We start from the raw sequence: 20,833 nt of genomic DNA on the forward strand, positions 1-20,833 counted from the left end.
TCGGGAGGAAATTAAATGCAGAATAAATATGGGAAATGCGTGTTATTATTCGGTTGAGAAGCTTTTATCATCTAGTCTGCTGTCGAAAAATCTGAAAGTTAGTATTTATAAAACAGTTATATTACCAGTTGTTCTGTATGGTTGTGAAACTTGGACTCTCACTCTGAGAGAGGAACATAGGTTAAGGGTGTTTGAGAATAAGGTGCCTAGGAAAATATTTGGGGCTAAGCGGGATGAAGTTACAGGAGAATGGAGAAAGTTACACAACGCATAACTGCACGCATTGTATTCTTCACCTGACATAATTAGGAACATTAAATCCAGACGTTTGAGATGGGCAGGGCATGTAGCACGTATGGGCAAATCCAGAAATGCATATAGAGTGTTAGTTGGGAGACCGGAGGGAAAAAGACCTTCGGGGAGGCCGAGACGTAAATGGGAGGATAATATTAAAATGGATTTGAGGGAGGTGGGATATGATGATAGAGACTGGATTAATCTTGCACAGGATGGGGACTGATGGCGGGCTTATGTGAGGGCGGCAATGAACCTTCGGGTTCCTTAAAAGCCATTTGTAAGTAAGTAAGACATAGTTGGAACCAGCGATGAAGCTGCCACAGTAACAAAATCACAGGTCTTCAAATCACACCCCACCACTAAGAAACAGTTGAAACAAATTTTGAATCACATAAATTCGATGGTGTTTGAGGAAAGGAAGTTAAATCATTTGTTTGTGCAAATGGAGTCTTGTTCCCCAGGGGAATACACAATTTAAATTCTACAAAGTGAATGTGCAAAAAACAAAAGAATACTAACATTTGATGTCTTTTATTTCTGTAGAAAATTATTTGTAATAAGGGTCCGATGTTTAATTTTCATATGTCTCAAAACTCATTTTTGTGACTTTTCCCTTTATCCAAACACCATCGAATTATTGTAACTTTGCTGTACGTCTGTAGACAATCCTGTGATCAGGTTTACTTTACTTCTATTATGCTGTTGTGATATAGTAAATCACCAGATATAATCTAGTATAAATTATGAAATTGTGCGAAGTAGGAACTTTTAATATTGCACTAAGTATCCTGTCTTGAAGTTCTCTTGTAGACATTCAATAGCCATCGAAATCTATTAAACCATTTGTACTTATTTGAATATCTATTCAACTAATTGTAATTTATCATAATGTACAGACTTTAATTATTTTGACAGTTTGAATCCTAGTATCATGAGATTTCTCAGTAGTGTTCTGTCACTACGTTTATAAATATATTCATTCATTCATAGTGTTCTGGCTAAGGGCAGGTCTTTCACTGCAAACCCAGCATTCTCCAGTCTTTCCTATTTTCTGCCTTCTTTTTTGTCTCCGCATATGGTCCATATATCTTACTGTCGTCTATCATCTGTTATCTTCTTCTGCCACGAACTCTTCTCCCATCCACCATTCCTTCCAGTGCATTCTTCAATAGGCAGTTTCTTCTCAACCAGTGACTCAGCCAATTCTTTTTTCTCTTTCTGATCAGTTTCAGCATCATTCTTCTTCATCCACTCTTTCCAACACAGCTTCGTTTCTTACTCCGTATGTTCATTTCACACACTCCCTCCTTCTCCATATCCACATTTCAGATGCTTCTCTTCACTTCGTTGTAATGTCCATGTTTCTGCCCCATACAATACTACACTTCACACAAAACACTTCACTAGAGTCTTTCTTATTTCTTTCTCCAGAGGTCCGCAGAAGATGCTTTTTTTTTTCTATTAAAAGCTTCCTTTGCCATTGCTATTCTCGTTTTGACTTCTTGGCAGTAGCTCATGTTACTGCTTATAGTACACCCCAAGTATTTGAAGCTATCCACTTGCTCTACTGCCTCATTTAGAATTTGCAAGTTTACCTTCTTACTTTTGTTCCTATGACCATGGTCTTCGTCTTGTTGGCATTTATCTTCATTCCATACTGCTCACAGCTGTCATTTAGGTCCAGTAGTATATCCCTTAGTATCAACTCCTCTTCTGCTAACAACACCACATCATCAGCAAATCTTACATACTTTATTCTTCCTCGTACTATCACTCTTCCCATGTTCTGAAAACAGTTCTTCACTAAATCCTCAAGTAGATGTTGAAGAGGGAAGGTGATGAAGGGCGTCCTTGTCGTACTCCTCTCCCTATTTTACTTTCTTCTGACATTTCTTCTTCTATTCTGACTTTGACTCGTTTCATATAAAGGTTACTGAACAGCCTCATCTCTTTCCAACTTATGCCAATTTTCTTTAGGATCCCCATCAGTTTATTCCAATCCACTCTGTCAAACGCCTTTTCTAAGTCCACAAATACTATATACACTTCTTTATTCTTCTCTAGGTATTTTTTGCCGATTGTTCGTAGCAGTCCAGTTGCATCTCTCGTACCTTTCCTTTCCTGAAGCCAAATTGCTCTTCTTCCAACTGTTCTTCCATCTTAGAACATAAACGTCGATTCAGTATTCGCAGAAGAATCTTCACCGAGAGTGATATCAGGCTGAGAGTCCTGAACTCGCTTCATTTCTTTGCATTATTTTTCTTCAGTATTGGATGCAACACTGTCTCCGGTGAAATCTTCAGACCAGACGCCTTGCTCATATATTTCGTTGCATAATGATAGAATTTTCTTCTTGTCTACATCCAAGAATTTCACTAATTTAGTGTGGATTCCATAAACTCCTGTTGCTTTCCCATTCTTCATTTCTTTAAGCGCTAGTTCAGCTTCTTCTTTTTAAATAGAAAATCCTTTCTCATCTTCTGATATGGCTGCTTCATCTTCTATAGCTAAGTCATTTGGACGATTCCTTGTCTCATATAACTCTTCTACATATTTCGTCCGTCCGTTCAGTATTCCTGGTCTGTCTGTTATTTCATTTCTGATTTAGTCCTCTATCAACCACATGGATTTGCTTTTATTATTTGTGAGTCCAAACATTTTACTTCATGGTACATTAAATCATATGTTCCTTTTCTCTCTAGATCATCTATTTCTTTACATTTCTCTTTCATCCAGTCTTCCTTCACCTTATCAGTTTCTATTTTTAGTTCGTTAAGTTTCCTGTAGTTTTTTCTACCTTCTTCTGTATTGATGTTTTTCCATTTTCTCCTTTCCTCCATCTTCTCCAACATTTTCCCTGTGACCCAAGGTTTCTTAATTCTCCCACCTTCTGTGTATTCTATTGTTTCTTCTGCTGTTGTCTGTGTGCAGATTTTTAGACGAGTCAAGTACTCATTATTATTCTCAGGTGTGGATTCTAATGTAGCGATTTTCTCTCGAAAATTTGCTCCTTCTTTCTTCTTCATTCTTCATGTTCAATTTCTTTATCACTTGTCTTCCTTTTATCTTCTTCAGACGAATATCTACTTCGCCCATCAGCAGGACATGATCTGAGTTAATATCTGCTCCTGGTAAAGTCTTCGCATTTTTTTAAGCAATTTCGGAACCTTTCCTGTACCAGTATATAATCTGTCTGGTATCTGCTTTCGTCCCTTGGACATGTCCATGTGTATCTTCTTCGTTTATGTTGTTGGAATAATGTATTTCAAACAATCATTGATTTCTTTTACAGAAATTTACCAAAGATTCTCCTCTGTCATTTCTTCTTCCCAATCCATATTTTCCAACTGTTCTTCCCTCTTGACCTTCTCTTACAACTGTGTTCCAGTCACCCATTATGATTATACATGCTCCTTTCTTCTCCTTGTCGACTTTTCTTCTATCTTGTCATAACTTTCTTTCACATCCTCGTCTGCTAATCCACTATGTGGCATATAAACTTGCACTGCACTAAATCCATTTTCTTCCCTTGTAGAATCACCATTATCACTCGGTCATCTCCATAATGCACTGATATCACCTTATCTTTCACACGTAGTCCCAGTAATACACCAACACCATGACTTCCTTTGTACTCACCATTTGAATAAAACAACCTAAATTCATCACTCACCAACTTACCACTATTTCCCACGTCTCTTCTGATATTCCCATCACATCCACTCTGGTTCTTCTTATTTCTTCCTTCAAGTTTTCCAACATACCTGCTTGCAGAAGAATCCTTACATTCTATGTTCCAATCCTCAATCTTCTTTCTTCTCTCTGTTGGGTTGCTTCATAATGTGTTCTTCCCCAGCATCCCCCTCCCAGACATCCGAATGGATAGTGTATATATATATATATTTTTTTTTCATTTTATTGGGTTATTTTACGACGCTGTATCAACATCTAGGTTATTTAGCGTCTGAATGAGATGAAGGTGATAATGCCGGTGAAATGAGTCCGGGGTCCAGCACCGAAAGTTACCCAGCATTTGCTCGTATTGGGTTGAGGGAAAACCCCGGAAAAAACCTCAACCAGGTAACTTGCCCCGACCGGGATTCGAACCCGGGCCACCTGGTTTCGCAGCCAGATGCGCTGACCGTTACTCCACAGGTGTGGACAATATATATATATATATATATATATATATATATATATTACTTTCATTATTGTAAGTTTAAATATTTCATGTATGTGTGTTGGAAGCACAGAAATACCTTGTGTCTTTTCTCTCTCTCTTTTCTTATTTTGTGTGTGTTATTATCACTGGAATGCTAGAATGTTTGTAACTTGTTATTTGTATAGTGAATGAAGTTTTATTCAAATACTGTATTGTTGAGATCCAATTTGATCGTAAAATATTTTGTTTCTGTGTATGTTATGAAATATAATATGTTAGAGTGTACTTTAATGGGTATATTATTATATTCTTTGTGTGTAATTTTGTTGTGTTAATAAGGTGGTTATGTACATTCTTTGTTTGAAAGGTGTAATTGGGTTATTGCTCAGTGTGCAAAAATAATTGAGTAGAATTTTTGCATTTCAGTTGACAGAAGAAAAACTGGGAACGTCTGAGAAGACAGAACTTGATGCTCACTTTGAGAATCTTGCAGAGCGCTCAGATACAACCAAATTATGGACAGAGAAAATTTTAAGAGACACAGAAGCAGTTTTAACACCAAATCCTGGTTTGTAATTTCTTAATTTAGATCCTTAAATGATAAAATACATTGATAATAGACAATTTAATTCCAAACTACCCTAAAATTGCTTGCTTTGGTTTATAAAGATTGAGTTCTACAAAACAAAATCCTAATAGTGTGACAGTGAGTGTGGAGTTCATTGGTTAATTCTTTATAAATAGAAATGATAGTCTATTCTCTTACAACGCAATTTTGTTAAATTTTGTTCATATGTGATGTTTTAACATCGTACAAGTTTTAGGCCATGTCGCCTGTTACATCTCATAATGAAGAGGAATTTTCTCTCCACTGCTTTTTGGGACTCCCAGAGATCTCTTCCCATGGGGTTGATAGTAAGCATAGCTTTTGGAATTCTATGGGATCTCATACGTCGCAAATGGCTCATCCAGTTCTGATATTTCTGTATGAAATGAAGTACAATATTGATTCCAGACTAAGTTCTTCCATTACTTCTTTGTTGCTTTTGTTTTCTCTGTATTTATTTCCATGTTATATTTTTGCAATAATATTTAAATTATATACTGAGTATTATATATGTTTTCTGTAGATGCTATTAAAACTAGGTACTCTTCAAGTATCATTCAATCTATTTTTAAATTTCTGTTTATCTTGACTTCACCATGTTGCATTTGTCTCCATTCCTGGATAATTTTATTCATTTCCACTTAACAGCAAAAAGAATGGGCTGCCGACAATTTCTAAGTTCCAGAGACATAACATTGCACATGCTCATTTCATCAAAGCTGTAGTTCACCAGGTAATACATAATTAAACCATTTAAATTTGCTATATTTTGTTTAAGAGTCTAAAATATGTTATAAAATCGAATAGAAGGTTGATTCTAGATATGTCAGGGCCTCTGAAGAGTGAAATAATAATAAAATTGATAAATACAAAATCAACCGAAGTGAATATGAACAGGAAAACCACATATTATGGCGAAACGATATTAACAGTCTCAGTAGCGTACGTCATTACAGCATTGGTCTATTGAATGAGTTAATAGTAGTAGCTCAAGGTTCGAATCTCCCACAATCTTCTTTTTTTAATTACAAATTTGCCATCATATATGTCTCACAAAGCTATATTTATGTGGCAACATCGCTTAGAATATGCCCAAACTCTAATAAATAATAAATCTCCCTCTCTCTTCCAAGCAATACTTGTCTGTTAATAAAATGTTCTGTCTCATCATTATGCTTGAAAATGACAGAGAGACAACAACTCTGTCAACAAGTCATTGCCCTGATTCGTATAGGTTATCCTGTGTCGATGGCGGCCAGAGAGATTGGAGTCCCATTTTCAACTGCTAAGCAGTGGGCTAAATTTTTTATCTAGAATGGTGATGTGAATCATACCATTCCTGGTTGGCCGTGCATCTCTACAAGGGAAGAAGAAGCCATGTTATTGAGAGAAGTTGAGAACCACCCTTTAGAACTGCCTCTCAACTCAAGATGGCGTCCAACTTTCCAGGTTCCCCACACACTGTAAGGAGACATTTTAGAGAGCGTGGCATACAGTGTCATTGAGCTTTGAGGAGAGAACATTTGACGATGGAACATGCCACGGACCGTCTAGCATATGCTACTCTCTGACAGGACTTTGATTGAAGAAATATCATTTTCTCCGACAGGGTAATTGTCTCCAGTAGCAACGATGGCTCTGCCCTAGTTTATCGTATGGATTGCCACCAATACGATGAACGCTTCATGAGATGACTTAACAGATCAGGTCGCGTGAGCGTCATGTGTTGGGGATGGATGTCATATGATGGGACAGGACTTCTGGAATGCATCCACGGTCAGTTTATGGCAGAAGTCTACGAACACATTTTGGCAAATCTAATGATCCCTTCCGTCTGAGAATGATATCCAGAAGGAATACTTTTTTTCCAGCAGGATTATCACCTGATACATGTTGCCAACTGGATTCAGAGGTGGTTTACGAGAAGGCCTGATGTCGACCTTGTCGGTTGGCCTCCAAAATCGTCAGATATGAATCCGATTGAAAATATTTGGGCTACAATCAAACAGATTCTATGCTCTAATTGGGCAGAACAACCATCCGTTCGGATAGCTGACGAATTGTGGGACAGAGTTCTAGATGCATGGAAGGAGGTGGCCATGAATTTAGACCTGTTCCATAATCTTGTGCACTCCATGCCGCACAGAATGAGAGCAGTTGTTAATGCAGGTGGTTTGTGGACGAGATACTAGTCTCCACCACAGGCCTTTTTTGTTAATATATTAACAAATTGTTTGTTTTTTGTTTATTTAATTAGTTATTTATGTTTGATATATGCGTCCGATTTTTTATGATGTGAAACAAGTATTTTTGTTTATACAGGCCAGGTTTTGCCTATTAATAGCTCGCAGGTGATGGGCAATAATATTTTTACAATGCAGACATAACGAAGTTTATGAACAAATGTCATTTCACATTTAAACTAATAAATTAATTAAAATAAAAAAAAAAAATAATTTTACCGTACCAGGAGGCGAAACTCTCAACCTCTGGCACAGATGTCAGACATCTTACTACTGGGCCACAAATAGCTCGTAGACGGACGACTTTCAATCAAGGGACACCACAACAATGCCTTGAAGTGCAGTGCATTTACACAAGTGAATTGCACAATAGAACTTAGCATTTCTATCGACCAAGAGTCGGCCTATTCTTTTGCCGTTAAGTGTACATTACAAACAGAAGGGGGAAGAGGTTGCAACTCTGTTTTACTCCTATGTTAATTTCGAACCATTCTGATGTTCTATTATTAGGGGTGTGATTTTTTGGTGTTAATGCTATATGGAAAATGTGTTAAAAACTTAATTTTATGCATAGAAAATGTAAATCCCTTAATGAAAGTTCAAAATTAAGTGAAATATATCCGCGAATTTTGCGAAATTGATATGAATTGAAGAAATTATTTTATAATCACGATATTTTCAACAAAAAACAGGTTTCATGGAGAATTCGCATGAAAAATGACTCTGTCTTCCAAATAAAAAGTTAAAATTTTCTTTGTTATAAAATATACATGAACTTATTTCCTACATATTTGATTATTCAGCATTACATATATTTGGTAATTGGTAACGATGTATGCAAAGTTTAAGAGACTACTTCCAGGAAGCAGTGCAACCAAACAGTGATCATTTCTCTTTCCTGCAACAACTACCTTCGAGTGATCAAGAAGGCAGTTCCATCAGTCCCTCACAGTCGAATGAAATTGAATTATGATTGATGCAATTAATGATGCAAACAATTTACTGTTAGTTTCAAAGGGATTGTTTTAATAATAATAAAACAATGATACTTTAAAATTATTTTTTAAGTTTCTCTAGGGTGCGAAATATGCACGAAATTGCTTGTTTTTTACGAAATATTCATCGAAATCAGGGTAAAATAATCACCATAAAATGAGACCCCTACCTATTATTAATTTTAACTGCAATTAAATTTGTTTTAATATTGTATATATTATTTATAAACTGTTATGGCAGGTTATTGTGTGCTAGGATTTCTAACAATTTATTTCTAGTATTTACCATGTGGAAAGCTTTCTTAAAATCAATGGAAGCAAGCTGAGTTTCTATACTAAATTCTCTATGTTTTTCTATTAGTAGCTTCATTGAGAAATATCCATCACGACAAGATCAGCATATTCGTCGGTCCAATGCCAAAACCACGAATGTGCAAAATCTTACTTTTGAGATAAACGCATTTTAATATTCAAAGTGCTTGGAAAAAATCAGGTTTTATAGTTACATTTATGTTTTCACTGCCAAAATGTTTAACTAGTTATGCTATTTCTTAGGACATACAAATTACCTCATTTGTTTCATATGTTAAGGACATTTTAAGGGGTTAGGTCAGCTTGCAGCAGTAAAATTTTGGAAATATTCAACATTTTTTTCCCTCCATTACTGTATTTTGTAAAATACTGAAAACTAGTATGTGTAAAACACTGTCCTTCTGCTATATGAAAAAAATATTTTTACGATTTAAAAAAATTATTTACATTCTTTTTTCAAAATTCAGTTCACTGTGCAGTGATGAAGCATTTCCCACATAACTAATAAACTATCCAACATTCTGTGATGAAATTTTTTGTGTGTATTTATGCATGTCATATCTAAAATATGATGCAAGATCACTTCTCTACCTTTGATAGAGTGTCTGATAAAAAAAAATAAATTCATTTTAAAAAATGGTCAAATATCAGTACAAAACAAAAAAAATTATATTATTTATTAAGGAATGTAGCATGATATTGTAAACATGAGCTTCAGTAATAAAATAAAAGAGAGAGAATATGAAAAAGTTAACAAACTTATGAGTTATAAGGGAAACTCTTCATCACTGCACAGTAAACTGTCGGCATTTTGAATTAAAAAAAAAAAAATATATATATATATATATATAATTTTTTTAAATCGTAAAATATTTTTTTCATACAGCAGAAGGACAGTGTTTTACACATACCAATATTCATTATTGTACAAGATACAGTAATGGAGGAAAAAATGTTGAATATTTCCAAAAATTTTACTGCCGTAAGCTGTACTTAACCCCTTAAATAATTGTTCGTATTAGTTCTTCTTGGCATGGCAGAATTGCAGAATGTTTAAAGTGCTGTTTGCAGACTTATTAAACTAATTGTGAAATTAATGGTTTTCAAGTATTTTCAAGGATAATGGGAGGACTTATTTATTATTACGAAATTAATTTTATAGAATTTTTTCTCTTCAGTCTTACTTTCTAAAAAATTCTATTATTGGTACATATACCGGAAAAATACTCTTTTGTTCAAGAAAATATAAATCATTATTAAATACGATAATATTCTTCTTGTAAAGAGACAAACTCATAGCATTGAAAATACTGAGAAATATGAAAGAACACGATCACTATTCATACTTAGAGTCCTCATCTGCATAAAGTTCAGGTAAGTCTTCACGAATGTTTCTGTTGTATTTCAATGAGTTGCAAGATCCATGGTACTCCCTCGGTATAGGCAAGATCCTCACACATTATTTTGAGATCCTGGAATTTGGCTTCAGCAATGGACAGATCTGCACTGTAGACTTTTTGGGAGTGGACCCTCACTTGGCCTGCCTCTTGGTCTCTTCAGATTGACTTGATGGAAATCAGATCTGGATTTATCTTTAAAAAATATTTGTCTTGGTTCCGTTCTTAGATACTGCAACCAACGAACACTTCTTCATGGAATGTTGTTTTAAAGTCTTTCTTACGAAAATGACTTTAAGCTATCAAAGTCATCATAAAGAGGAAGAAGAAGAAGGAGAAGAAACGGTGAAAGTTTTTTTTGGATAATACAAATCAGTCTTGCCCATCCTTTAGGACTAAACTGGAAATTGTTTGATTTCTTATCTATCTTGGAATGTATAGAATCACATTCAATTTCGATATATCCATCTGAAAAAATCTGTGATCTTTGGTTTGTAAAGGAGAGTGCTAGTTCAGGAAAAGAATGCACATACCAATGAAGATAGAATTATTTTGTTGTTTCCTATGACTGTCTGACATCATGATTACTGGGTGAGACATCACATAGTTATAAACACAGGGAGAAATTTCTACTGTCCCACTTTTACGTTGAGTCTTATCCTAGATGTAACACTTTGTACCGTGATTTCCAAATTGTTTATCCCCAGATTATAAACAGCCAATTTATGGAGGTAAAATATTGGATCTGCCTGTCCCTTTGGTGTATTTAAGACTGTAGTTCAAAATTGAAGAACAGTATTTCCAATCTTGACAAGATAATGTCTTGTATTCATCCCTAGCCTCTCATGCAGAGTTCCTTTTTCCATGTGAAGCTTATAATCGACATTCATACATGTATTTTTTTTAAAAAGATAGAGTAACATTGTAATCATTGATAACCTGCCTGTATTTCTTAATAGCAACGAAGGTCTAAATCACACATTTTGCATCTCTCCTTAACTCCAATTTGAGCCTTACTAGCCAAACGACTTGTACTAAAATGTAAAAAAATAATGGTATATTTGTTGGAAATACGTGGAACAAAGTTAATGACATAATTACGGAATCAACATAGCACCACACACATCGTTTCTGATATTAATAAAATGTAAAAATAAATAAATGAATGAATGTGCTCCATTGTTACAAGTTCAATGCCAAAATCACGAATGTAGCACATTCGTTAATACTGTCTTATTAGTTTGTTATGGTGCCCAGTGCCAAAATCACGAATGTGCCACATTCGCTGATTTGGCATTGTACATTTTAATCTGGAAGTACATACGTGCTTTAAGAATTGCAAATAACTCGGAACTGAATGACCATACACTTATGTGACTTTGGCATAAGAATCTACACACCAAACAGACTCAGAAAGTGCACTTAGGTGAAAATGCGAAATTTTGCACATTCGTGGTTTTGGCATTGGACCGATGTTTATGATATTTAAATCGGAAAATGAAATAGATGAGAAATAGTATGCCAACTATGTTTTATACTCTGAATGACAATGGCAATGCAAACAATGCTGCCAAGCTGTGTGGTGCACAGAACATAACCTCATCTCTTTGTTACCATATTTCACCCATTGAGATGCCCTAATCTACCCAGGCACACCAGCATATTTCACCATGTTAACTTCCACCAAACAAACTTGATGTTTTTGTCAAACTTATATGTTGTATGTGGCAGTATGGCACATTTTTCTTTGTTCAACACAGTCACTCTTTCAACTCTGTACATTTGGCATGAAGGGGCATAAAGCAATTCTAAGCTGTTAAAAACAATTGTCTTGGTCGGCCCAATCGTGGTTTTCTTTTTAGAATTTCAATTCCATTCTGAGGGATGATAACCCCAACACAAAATATCCTGATCCTCTGGGTTGGAGCGTTGTGCTTAGAACTAACGACCATATGACAGAAAATCTATTGTAACGAAATTGAATGATAATGTTGGTTAGTGATGGCAAGTCAGAAATGCACTATTGAACAAGAAATTTATTTTATGTAGGTATCTGTGTGTGTATGTGTATGACTGGCATGCATGTTTGTGTCTGGGTGTGTGTTTTTTTAATGGTCTATGAGAGAGATAAGATTGCTTTCTAAGAAGTATCCAGCTATTCAGTTCTTAATATTTTGTCTAGAGATACCGTGTTATAAAGAGATGACTAAAAATGTTAAAATGAAACCAGTATTGCTATGATATACTGAAGTACAATATGATATTTCCGTGCAGGAATTGTGCATTGCCATATGTTGAAGAATGGGTAATCACCATATGGTAATGCAGAATCCCTGCACGGAAATATCATATGTACTTCAGTACATCATAGTGATATGATATGCGTAAGTAATCACTTCGTGATTCAAGACGGCACCTTGTTCTGTCAGATCCCAGCCACTTAGTCACTCGTAATGACTGTACTTCTGTACATAGTGTTGAACATTGTGCCACTGTCACATATTCTGTGGCACAGTACATGAGGGTGGGCCATCAAAGAGGGAACAGAGAGGTTGAACTTAAACTGAGGAAGATTCAGTCTGGCATCGGGATTAGAATCCAGTGTGGCTTTGTGGATAAAGCTGAAAACCCAGGTTCGAGTCCCAGTGCCGGAGAGAATTTTTCTCTATTCTACTAATTCTTCATCAAAACCAGTATTTATATTGGACAATAAACCAAACAAGGAAGGACATGTGCTCACCAGGGACAAAATTGATGAAACTGATGCCTGACTAGAAAGTTTGGGTTAGACAAATGTAGATACTTTGCTAGCACTGCAAATAACCTCACTGTGTGTGCTTAGCTTGCAATATTGAGTTGTTTCTCAGTCTTTAATATTACTGTAAGGTCGTGTTCTGCAAATATTAAATTGAAAACCAAAATATTCCGGACAGCTCTCATTTTGTTTGTAGGAAATATTGAAATCAAAATTTTCAGTGGAACATTATTGATGTTCGTGCAAGTTTTCCTGAATCTGTCGCCTTAAAAATGAAAATTGGTCGAAGTGCTCCTCTTTTGATATATCTGAATATAATACTGATTACTAATGTCAGAGGCGTAGTTAAGCTACATTCTTACGAAAATATGCAGACCACTGTATTCCTGATCACATTTTTTATGCCCTTATCTCTTAATGGGAATGGTTGACAAACCCTTGTATCATAGAGCTCACAGGAAATGTCTGGTCTTCCTGCCTTGCTTCCTCATTATTACAGAGGCCCGTACTTCCTGCCATTTATTGTGAACAATTCTGTCGCATTTCTATAGTTTTTAAATTCTTAGGTAACTTTATCATTTAACTCACATCATATCAGTTACAGATTTTTTTTTCACTTTGTCATTGTTCATCACCATCATTATCAGCACCACCACCATCATCATCATCACCGTCATCGCCACCATCACTACAATCATCATAATTACCATAAATAATTGTCATCACCGCCAGCCTCGCTGCTTAATCATAGTTATCAACAGATTTCACTTTCTCATTATGCATGATACAGTAAACTTTATTTATACTTTTATGGGGTCTGAACAAAAAAAAAAAAAAAAAAAAAAAAGTTAGAAAAACGTAAAATTGAATTGACATTAAATTTAATAACATCTGAAATAGCATATGAAACCTAAATATGGAAGAATGAATTGCGTCAATTCTATAAAATATACATGAAAAATTTAGACCTTCACAATTAAGGCATCTTTGAGTCTATAATATATTACTCAAATTTACATATAACACGTCTTTTTTAAGAATGTAAGATTACTTATAGGAAATCTTAAATGATTAGATCCAAAATTGGCTGATATATTACATTCCAAACTTCAACATGGTGTATTACGAAATGTTTCACTGTTTGTAAAGCAATAACAACGTCATTAAAGGACACAAGATTATTGGAGGCAAGCATAAGCAGCTTCCAATTTCCACGAATTTCATAGTGGGTCGCATCTTAACAATTAACATATAGGTACTATATTTTCGCGTTCTTGCATTTTCATGGCAAACCTAATTTCGAGCAAAATTGATTTAGAATCTGTAAATGACGTTTTGTATCTCATGAGATTTAAAATGTAGTCGTATAAGTGTAAAAAAAAACGCATAAACCAGAAACGTATAACCAAAATAAAATAACATGGAAAGTATAGAAATTTTGCCGGGACTTCAGAAAAAAAAAACTAATAAGTGTAAGAAACTTTTAAATGAAATCAGACGATTTCCTCCTCCCACCCCCCTTGCTAAAGTAAACTGTCAGATGACCACATAAAAAATCACAAATAGACTGTTATGTCCAAATAAATAATTCATTAGAGTCGAATCCTCTGCACTGTCATGACTTGTATCAAGGAAAGTGCCCCAGAGATGTAATAATAATGTCATTGGACCATAAAGAACAAACTGATATCTGATATCTCTAGACTGAACTCAGGTTATCTTAAAACCAATACGTACAGTCTCAGAAAAAAATGGCCCGACTCTTGAAACTTCTTACAGAGCACGATTCAAACAACAATGGTTTTCAAGCCATTATTATTTTAATACAGTAGTACTGCAGGAAGATACTTCACAACTAATGCAGAAAGCACGAAATTAATCTGAAAATAAGATGAAATTAATGCCAAAGAGTCATTATTAAACAAACACCATACATATGACAACCCTGATTGTGACAATTCATCGCAAACATTCCGATAGTTCTGTGTTAATGTGCTTGCTTGCAGACAACAAAGTTCAGAGTTCAGAGGATACTGTTGACAAAAGATATTTTTTAAATTAATTATGTAGGTTAATTTCGTTTACCATCATTCTATATTACTGCACAATTTATAAATATTCATCTACTTTAAGAATAAATCAATTTTCATCGCATCTTTTCAAATGCCTTTTGGGTTATGACAACAATTGACGTAAAATGAATTTCAATAATTTCCAAAGCGATCTCATGTGGACCACTGCTTTGGAGTACTGAGCATGCGCAATGCATAGAATTTGAACTTAGGCAGGCCATTTTTTTTTTTTCTGGAACTGTGCGTGGAAAAAATTAAGAAATTTGCCATATGCCCAAAGTGCTAAATGAAATAAGTTTCTCCTCAACACATATTGAACTGTATCAACTCCACAAGAGAAGAACTTTGGCAACACCCTGCTAAAGTAATAACAAATATAATATGGAAGCGGTTAGATAGTAAATAACTCCATTAATGTATTTTAAATGATTATAAAGAGAAACTAACTACAAATTTTGTATAATTTGCGACATGATACAGGAACTTAATTGTTGTAAAACGTTTAAAATTTGTAATCAGAAAGTATGTATCATGTTCATGTCAATTTTTTTTTTTTTTTCTTCGGTAACTATTCTGTAATCAGAAAGTATGTATCATGTTCATAGCCACCGGCGTGGCTCAGTCGGTTAAGGCGCTTGCCTGCCGGTCTGAAGTTGCGTTCGGGCGCGGGTTCGATTCCCGCTCGGGCTGATTACCTGGTTGGGTTTTTTCCAAGGTTTTCCCCAGCCGTAATGTGAATACAAGGTAATCTATGGCGAATCCTCGGCCTCATCTCGCCAAATATCATCTCGCTATCACCAATCTCATCGACGCTAAATAACCTAGTAGTTGATACAGCGTCGTTAAATAACCAACTAAAATAAATAAATCATGTTCATGTCAATTTTTTTTTCAGTAACTGTTCTGTAATCAGAAAGTATGTATCATGTTCGTGTCATTTTTTTTTTCAGTAACTATTCTGTAATCAGAAAGTATGTATCATGTTCATGTCAATTTTTTTTTTCAGTAACTATTCTGGCAAATGATTTAATGTATGGTAATTTTATTATTGTCACCAACACTTTGATTAAAATCTGTCAACATAAACGTCCTTGACTTGATGGAATAGATTAAATTGTTGTGAGCTCTCTATCTGCCATCTCATCAAATATAATATGTGATAACTATCTTGTTGATTGCTTGTTTGTATGATCTCATTTCGGAGTACTCCGAGATTGCCATCATCTTGAGGGATTTTACCATGGTGACTTGTTCCATGCTACATTTAACTTATGGATTACATAGAATTGGTCTCTTGGGGAAGATTGTACTAGCAGTAGTTTTCACTACTACTGCAGCAGTGATAGGAATGTATGGAGAGATGGTCGCATGATGGCAGGAAAATAAGACAGTTCCAATCACTTTGTTCACAAGTTTTACTTAGACTTGCTCAAATCGTAATTCAGTTCTCTCGCATAGAAAGCTGATTCCCCCATTATGTTTACATTGTAATTGAGGCATTCTCTGAGATACCGATACAGGTTATAGTCCCAGAAGGACTGTTACGGTCCACAAAAGTTTTCAGCCTATCTCTTCATTGAACGTCCAGTTGATCTCCTGCCTCTAGGTTGGTATTTCAGGATTGCACGAGGGATTCTAGTCCTAGACATATGCCTCACATGCTGACGCCAGTTATCTTGATAGTGGGATATGTCTGCTAGTATAGAGTTCAAGTTCCTTTAAGATGTCTTCATTTCTTTTATGGTCCCACTTAGTGTAGCCAGCTGTTCAGCACATGAATCTCATGTCACTAATAGTAATTGTACTTGCGTCACATTTCCTTAGAGCCCATGCTTCACTTCCATAGCGCAGGACTGGTCGTGCTAAAGTTTTATACAGACGAGTGTGGGTATGTTGCTGAACTAGAGATGGTTTCATGATTCTATTTATGATCCCCATTGATTTATTATACTGTAAAATTTTGTCATGAATGTCAATCTGCTAAGAAAGATAATTTGTAGGCAAGATATTTAAATTCTTCAACTCTTTCCAAAAAGGTAAAAAGGTAAAGGTAAAGGTATCCCCGTAACATGCCATGAAGGCACTTGGGGGGCATGGAGGTAGAGCCCCATGCTTTCCGTGACCTCGGCACTAGAATGAGGTGGTGTGGTCGGCACCACGCTCTGACCGCCTTTTTACCCCCGGGAAAGACCCGGTACTCAATTTTATAGAAGGCTGAGTGAACCTTGGGGCCGTTCTGAAAGTTTGGCAACGAGAAAAAATCCTGTCACCAACTGGGATCGAACCCCGGACCTTCCAGTCCGTAGCCAGCTGCTCTACCAACTGAGCTACCCGGCCGCCACTCTTTCCAAAATACTTTCATTAATATAAATCTTGCTAGAAATGGGCTCTTTGTATTATTAAGGAATATGCTGGAAATCGAAAAACGATGTAATGTACGTTACATTGTTATTCCAGAGAATACCTCAATTATTCCACGTTAGTGAACAAATATTTTCATTTATTATTCTATTGCTGTTACATATTGAATTAACTTACTTTTTTTTCTTCATTAGTACCGTATAGCTCAGGAGGTAATGAGCTGAACTCGTACTTAGAGATTGTGAACAGCTGTATTTTCGAATCCTGCTTGGGTGCTTAGTTGTGTGTTTTTTTTTTCCTTGGATATTTTCACTTTCAGTTAAGCAAATGTGAGGCAATTCCACAAGAACTCTTGGACTCATCTTGCCAGACACAATCTCTATCACCAATTCTACCAATGATAGATGACTGTGCAGTATCATTAAATAACATCTTAAAATTATTTTCATTTATTGACTAGGGAAATATAGTGACACTCATAAGTCATTCAGTGTTTATGTTATGATGAGGTGATTATAATAGTTTATCAGTTATAAAACAACATAGACATTTAGTTGCTCTTTTGTAATGTGTTGTCCTGGTATTTGCTTGGAAAAATTGGATATAATCTCAGATTTGATGGCCAGATCGAAGTCTAAAGTTCGAATTAGTTGAGCTGTAACTAGTAAAATATTCTCCGTTTTCCTCATCATTGATGAAAATAGATCAAAACATTATGCATTGCTGATATATTTTTCGACAATGGAAAAAGTCCAAACTTAACAATAATTTTTCTTCATTCTTGATTATACTCTTTTAACATATACAATCGCTGATGAACTATTAAGTTACAGTATTTAAATTAAATGAATACTAACTTCAGTGTGTTAATATTTAAATTATGGTATTATTTTACCTGATTGGCTAGTTTCAATGTTATATCCATCATCCTAGAATTCAGAGGATGATTAATATAACATCGAAACTAGTTAATCAGATAAAGTAACACCATAATTTAAATATTAACACAGTGAATTTGGTATTCATGTAATTTAAATAACTTAATAGTTCATCAGTAATAATTTTTCTTCCCTTTAAATTTTCTCCAATATGCTGACCGCGATGATTTGGTGTTTCTTTCTATGTGTGTAATAGTTATAATTTTAATGTATTTTATATACAGAATTATTCTTTTTAATTTCATACTTATAGGTAATAGAGTAGAAGACTTTCTTTTTGAGAAGATTGAAAAGAAGCGTCCAAATCGACTTAGTAACCTTGAGTATCTTGGCCTGGATATGATTGAAGCTGGCAATGAATTTGGACCTGGTACAGCATATGGTATGGAATATGAATTTCCTTTTGTTATTTTCAAGTAGTAGTGCTAGCAGTAGTGAGAAATTGCATGTGTGATATTATATTTTAAAAATTCAATGTTTTTTCTTATTTCACATGATTAAAAAAAAGCTGAATTTTTTTTCATTTTACAATTCACAAGAATAGGAAGAAAGCCCACCCAACACAGTTATATCAAGCCTTACATCACTAACCGCACATCTGTTTCAAAAGATAATATTGACAACTTTTTTTTTTAATTTTCGGCAAGAAACTAAAATTTGGTAGTTTTGAAGTGTGTTTTAGGCCCAAATGACAGTTTTTACACAGCCTGAAAACACATCTATTTTATGAAAACATTTATACAAATCATTTAATATTTATTGAATGATACTAAGGCACTTTGCTGTGAATCAATTGCAGCATTCAAATCAATTACTTACAAAATTTCGAAAAAGAATAATGATTTTTGCAGTTAGATGCCCAAATTTTTTATGGGTAGGTGGGTGGGTAGGTTGGTTCACCTTTAATTAGAATGCTGTCTCTTTTTAACACAGTAAATTATTTGAATAATATTGATTTCTTTTCAGGAACAGACGATGCATCAAATTTACTCATACATGATTAAATAAGGAGCTACTCTTCTCTGGCATTACATTTTGATTTCTCATTGTACATATTATAAATTCTGCTGTAAGCAATGCGTTTTGTTTATATATTATTATTTCTTTTTGTAATGAAGTTGTGTGAAGAAGATGCTTTTATGGACAAAATGTCTGTGTATTTTAAAATAATATTAAATAAATAAATTTTATTAGAGTATGTGAAACCTGACACCGTGAATATTTGTGCTTAATAAAATAAATGTTCATTAATATATCTGTGTTTATAGGTAGTTCGTTGATTAAAGTGGGACAGTGTGAACAAAGACTAGGTCAGACAGAACGAGACTTCATTGGATCAGCTGGACATTGCTACGTTCAACCATTGAGAAAGTTTCTGGAGGGAGAGATGAAAACAATCTTGAAGGAAAGAAGCCTGCTGGAAAGTAAACGGTAATTCGATTATTGCATTCTTTTAATTTAGCTTGAATTGTAATATACCCACTAACAGTTTAATTTTGTATAACTACTGTACCATCACTTAAAGACATACTCTTTACAAATACTTACTTACTGGCTTTTAAGGAACCCGGAGGTTCATTGCCGCCCTCACATAAGCCCGCCATTGGTCCTTTTCCTGAGCAAGATTAATCCATTCTCTATCACCATATCCCACCTCCCTCAAATCCATTTTAATATTATATTCCCATCTACGTCTCGGCCTCCCTAAAGGTCTTTTTCCTTCTGGCCACCCAACTAACACTCTATATGCATTTCTGGATTCGCCCATACGTACTACATGCCCTGCCCATCTTAAACGTCTGGATTTAATGTTCCTAATTATGTCAGGTGAAGAATACAATGCGTGCAGTTCTGTGTTGTGTAACTTTCTCCATTCTCCTGTAACTTCATCCCTCTTAGCCCCAAATATTTTCCTAAGTACTTTTTCTCAAACACCCTTAACCTATGTTCCTCTCTCAAAGTGAGAGTCCAAGTTTCACAACCATAAAGAATAACCGGTAATATAACTGTTTTATAAATTCTAACTTTCAGATTTTTTGACAGCAGACTGGATGATAAAAGCTTCTCAACCAAATAATAACAGGCATTTCCCATATTTATTCTGTGTTTAATTTCCTCCTGAGTATCATTTATATCTGTGACTGTTGCTCCAAGATACAGTGAAACCTGTTCAAGACGGAAGTGACATGGTCCTAGTTTTTTTTCCGTTGTGAACAGGTTTCTGTATTATTCAGGTGTGACATTAAAATGGAATATTTTGTCATTCATGTACATGAAAAACAAAATGGCATGCCGCAAATTGCAAGAAGTTCAAAATATTCCATTTAACACTAATCACATTAAATCAGCTTTCTGTCGCTCATTACGTTGGTGAATCATCTTGATTAAAATCTCATTTTCTGTATAAATATTATCGTAACTCACTCATTAGTCATTAAACATTACTAAAGTTTACTAATCTCATTCTATTTAATATCTAACGCTATACTCTAATACTGTACTGCATATCGCTACACATTATTAATTAATTGGACTAAGAGCCATCTATTGGAAGCCTTGAATACTGGTTTATTTAATTTCTTTCCCAGTTCAATAGCTTGCTTTGCAGAATAGATCCAGAAATTGGCTTGTTCTTTGAAAGGTCATGAAGAACTCACGCTCACAACAGTTCATTTATTTTCACATAAACAGTTG

General features: G+C 34.9%; 1 protein-coding gene across 2 annotated transcripts in view; it reads left to right on the forward strand.

Annotated features, from left to right (window-relative positions):
• EndoB (SH3 domain containing GRB2 like, endophilin-B) overlaps positions 1–20,833 on the forward strand; it is a 133,318-nt gene that overhangs the window by 39,931 nt on the left and 72,554 nt on the right. For both annotated transcript variants that reach the window (XM_069831140.1, XM_069831141.1), the window contains exons 2-4: positions 4,886–5,027; positions 18,393–18,521; positions 19,408–19,570. In XM_069831140.1, the coding sequence (XP_069687241.1) occupies positions 4,886–5,027; positions 18,393–18,521; positions 19,408–19,570 (434 nt within the window). The remainder of the gene's footprint in view (positions 1–4,885; positions 5,028–18,392; positions 18,522–19,407; positions 19,571–20,833) is intronic.

Source organism: Periplaneta americana, chromosome 7, assembly GCF_040183065.1.
Source record: "Periplaneta americana isolate PAMFEO1 chromosome 7, P.americana_PAMFEO1_priV1, whole genome shotgun sequence".
Classification (NCBI taxonomy): domain Eukaryota; kingdom Metazoa; phylum Arthropoda; class Insecta; order Blattodea; family Blattidae; genus Periplaneta; species Periplaneta americana.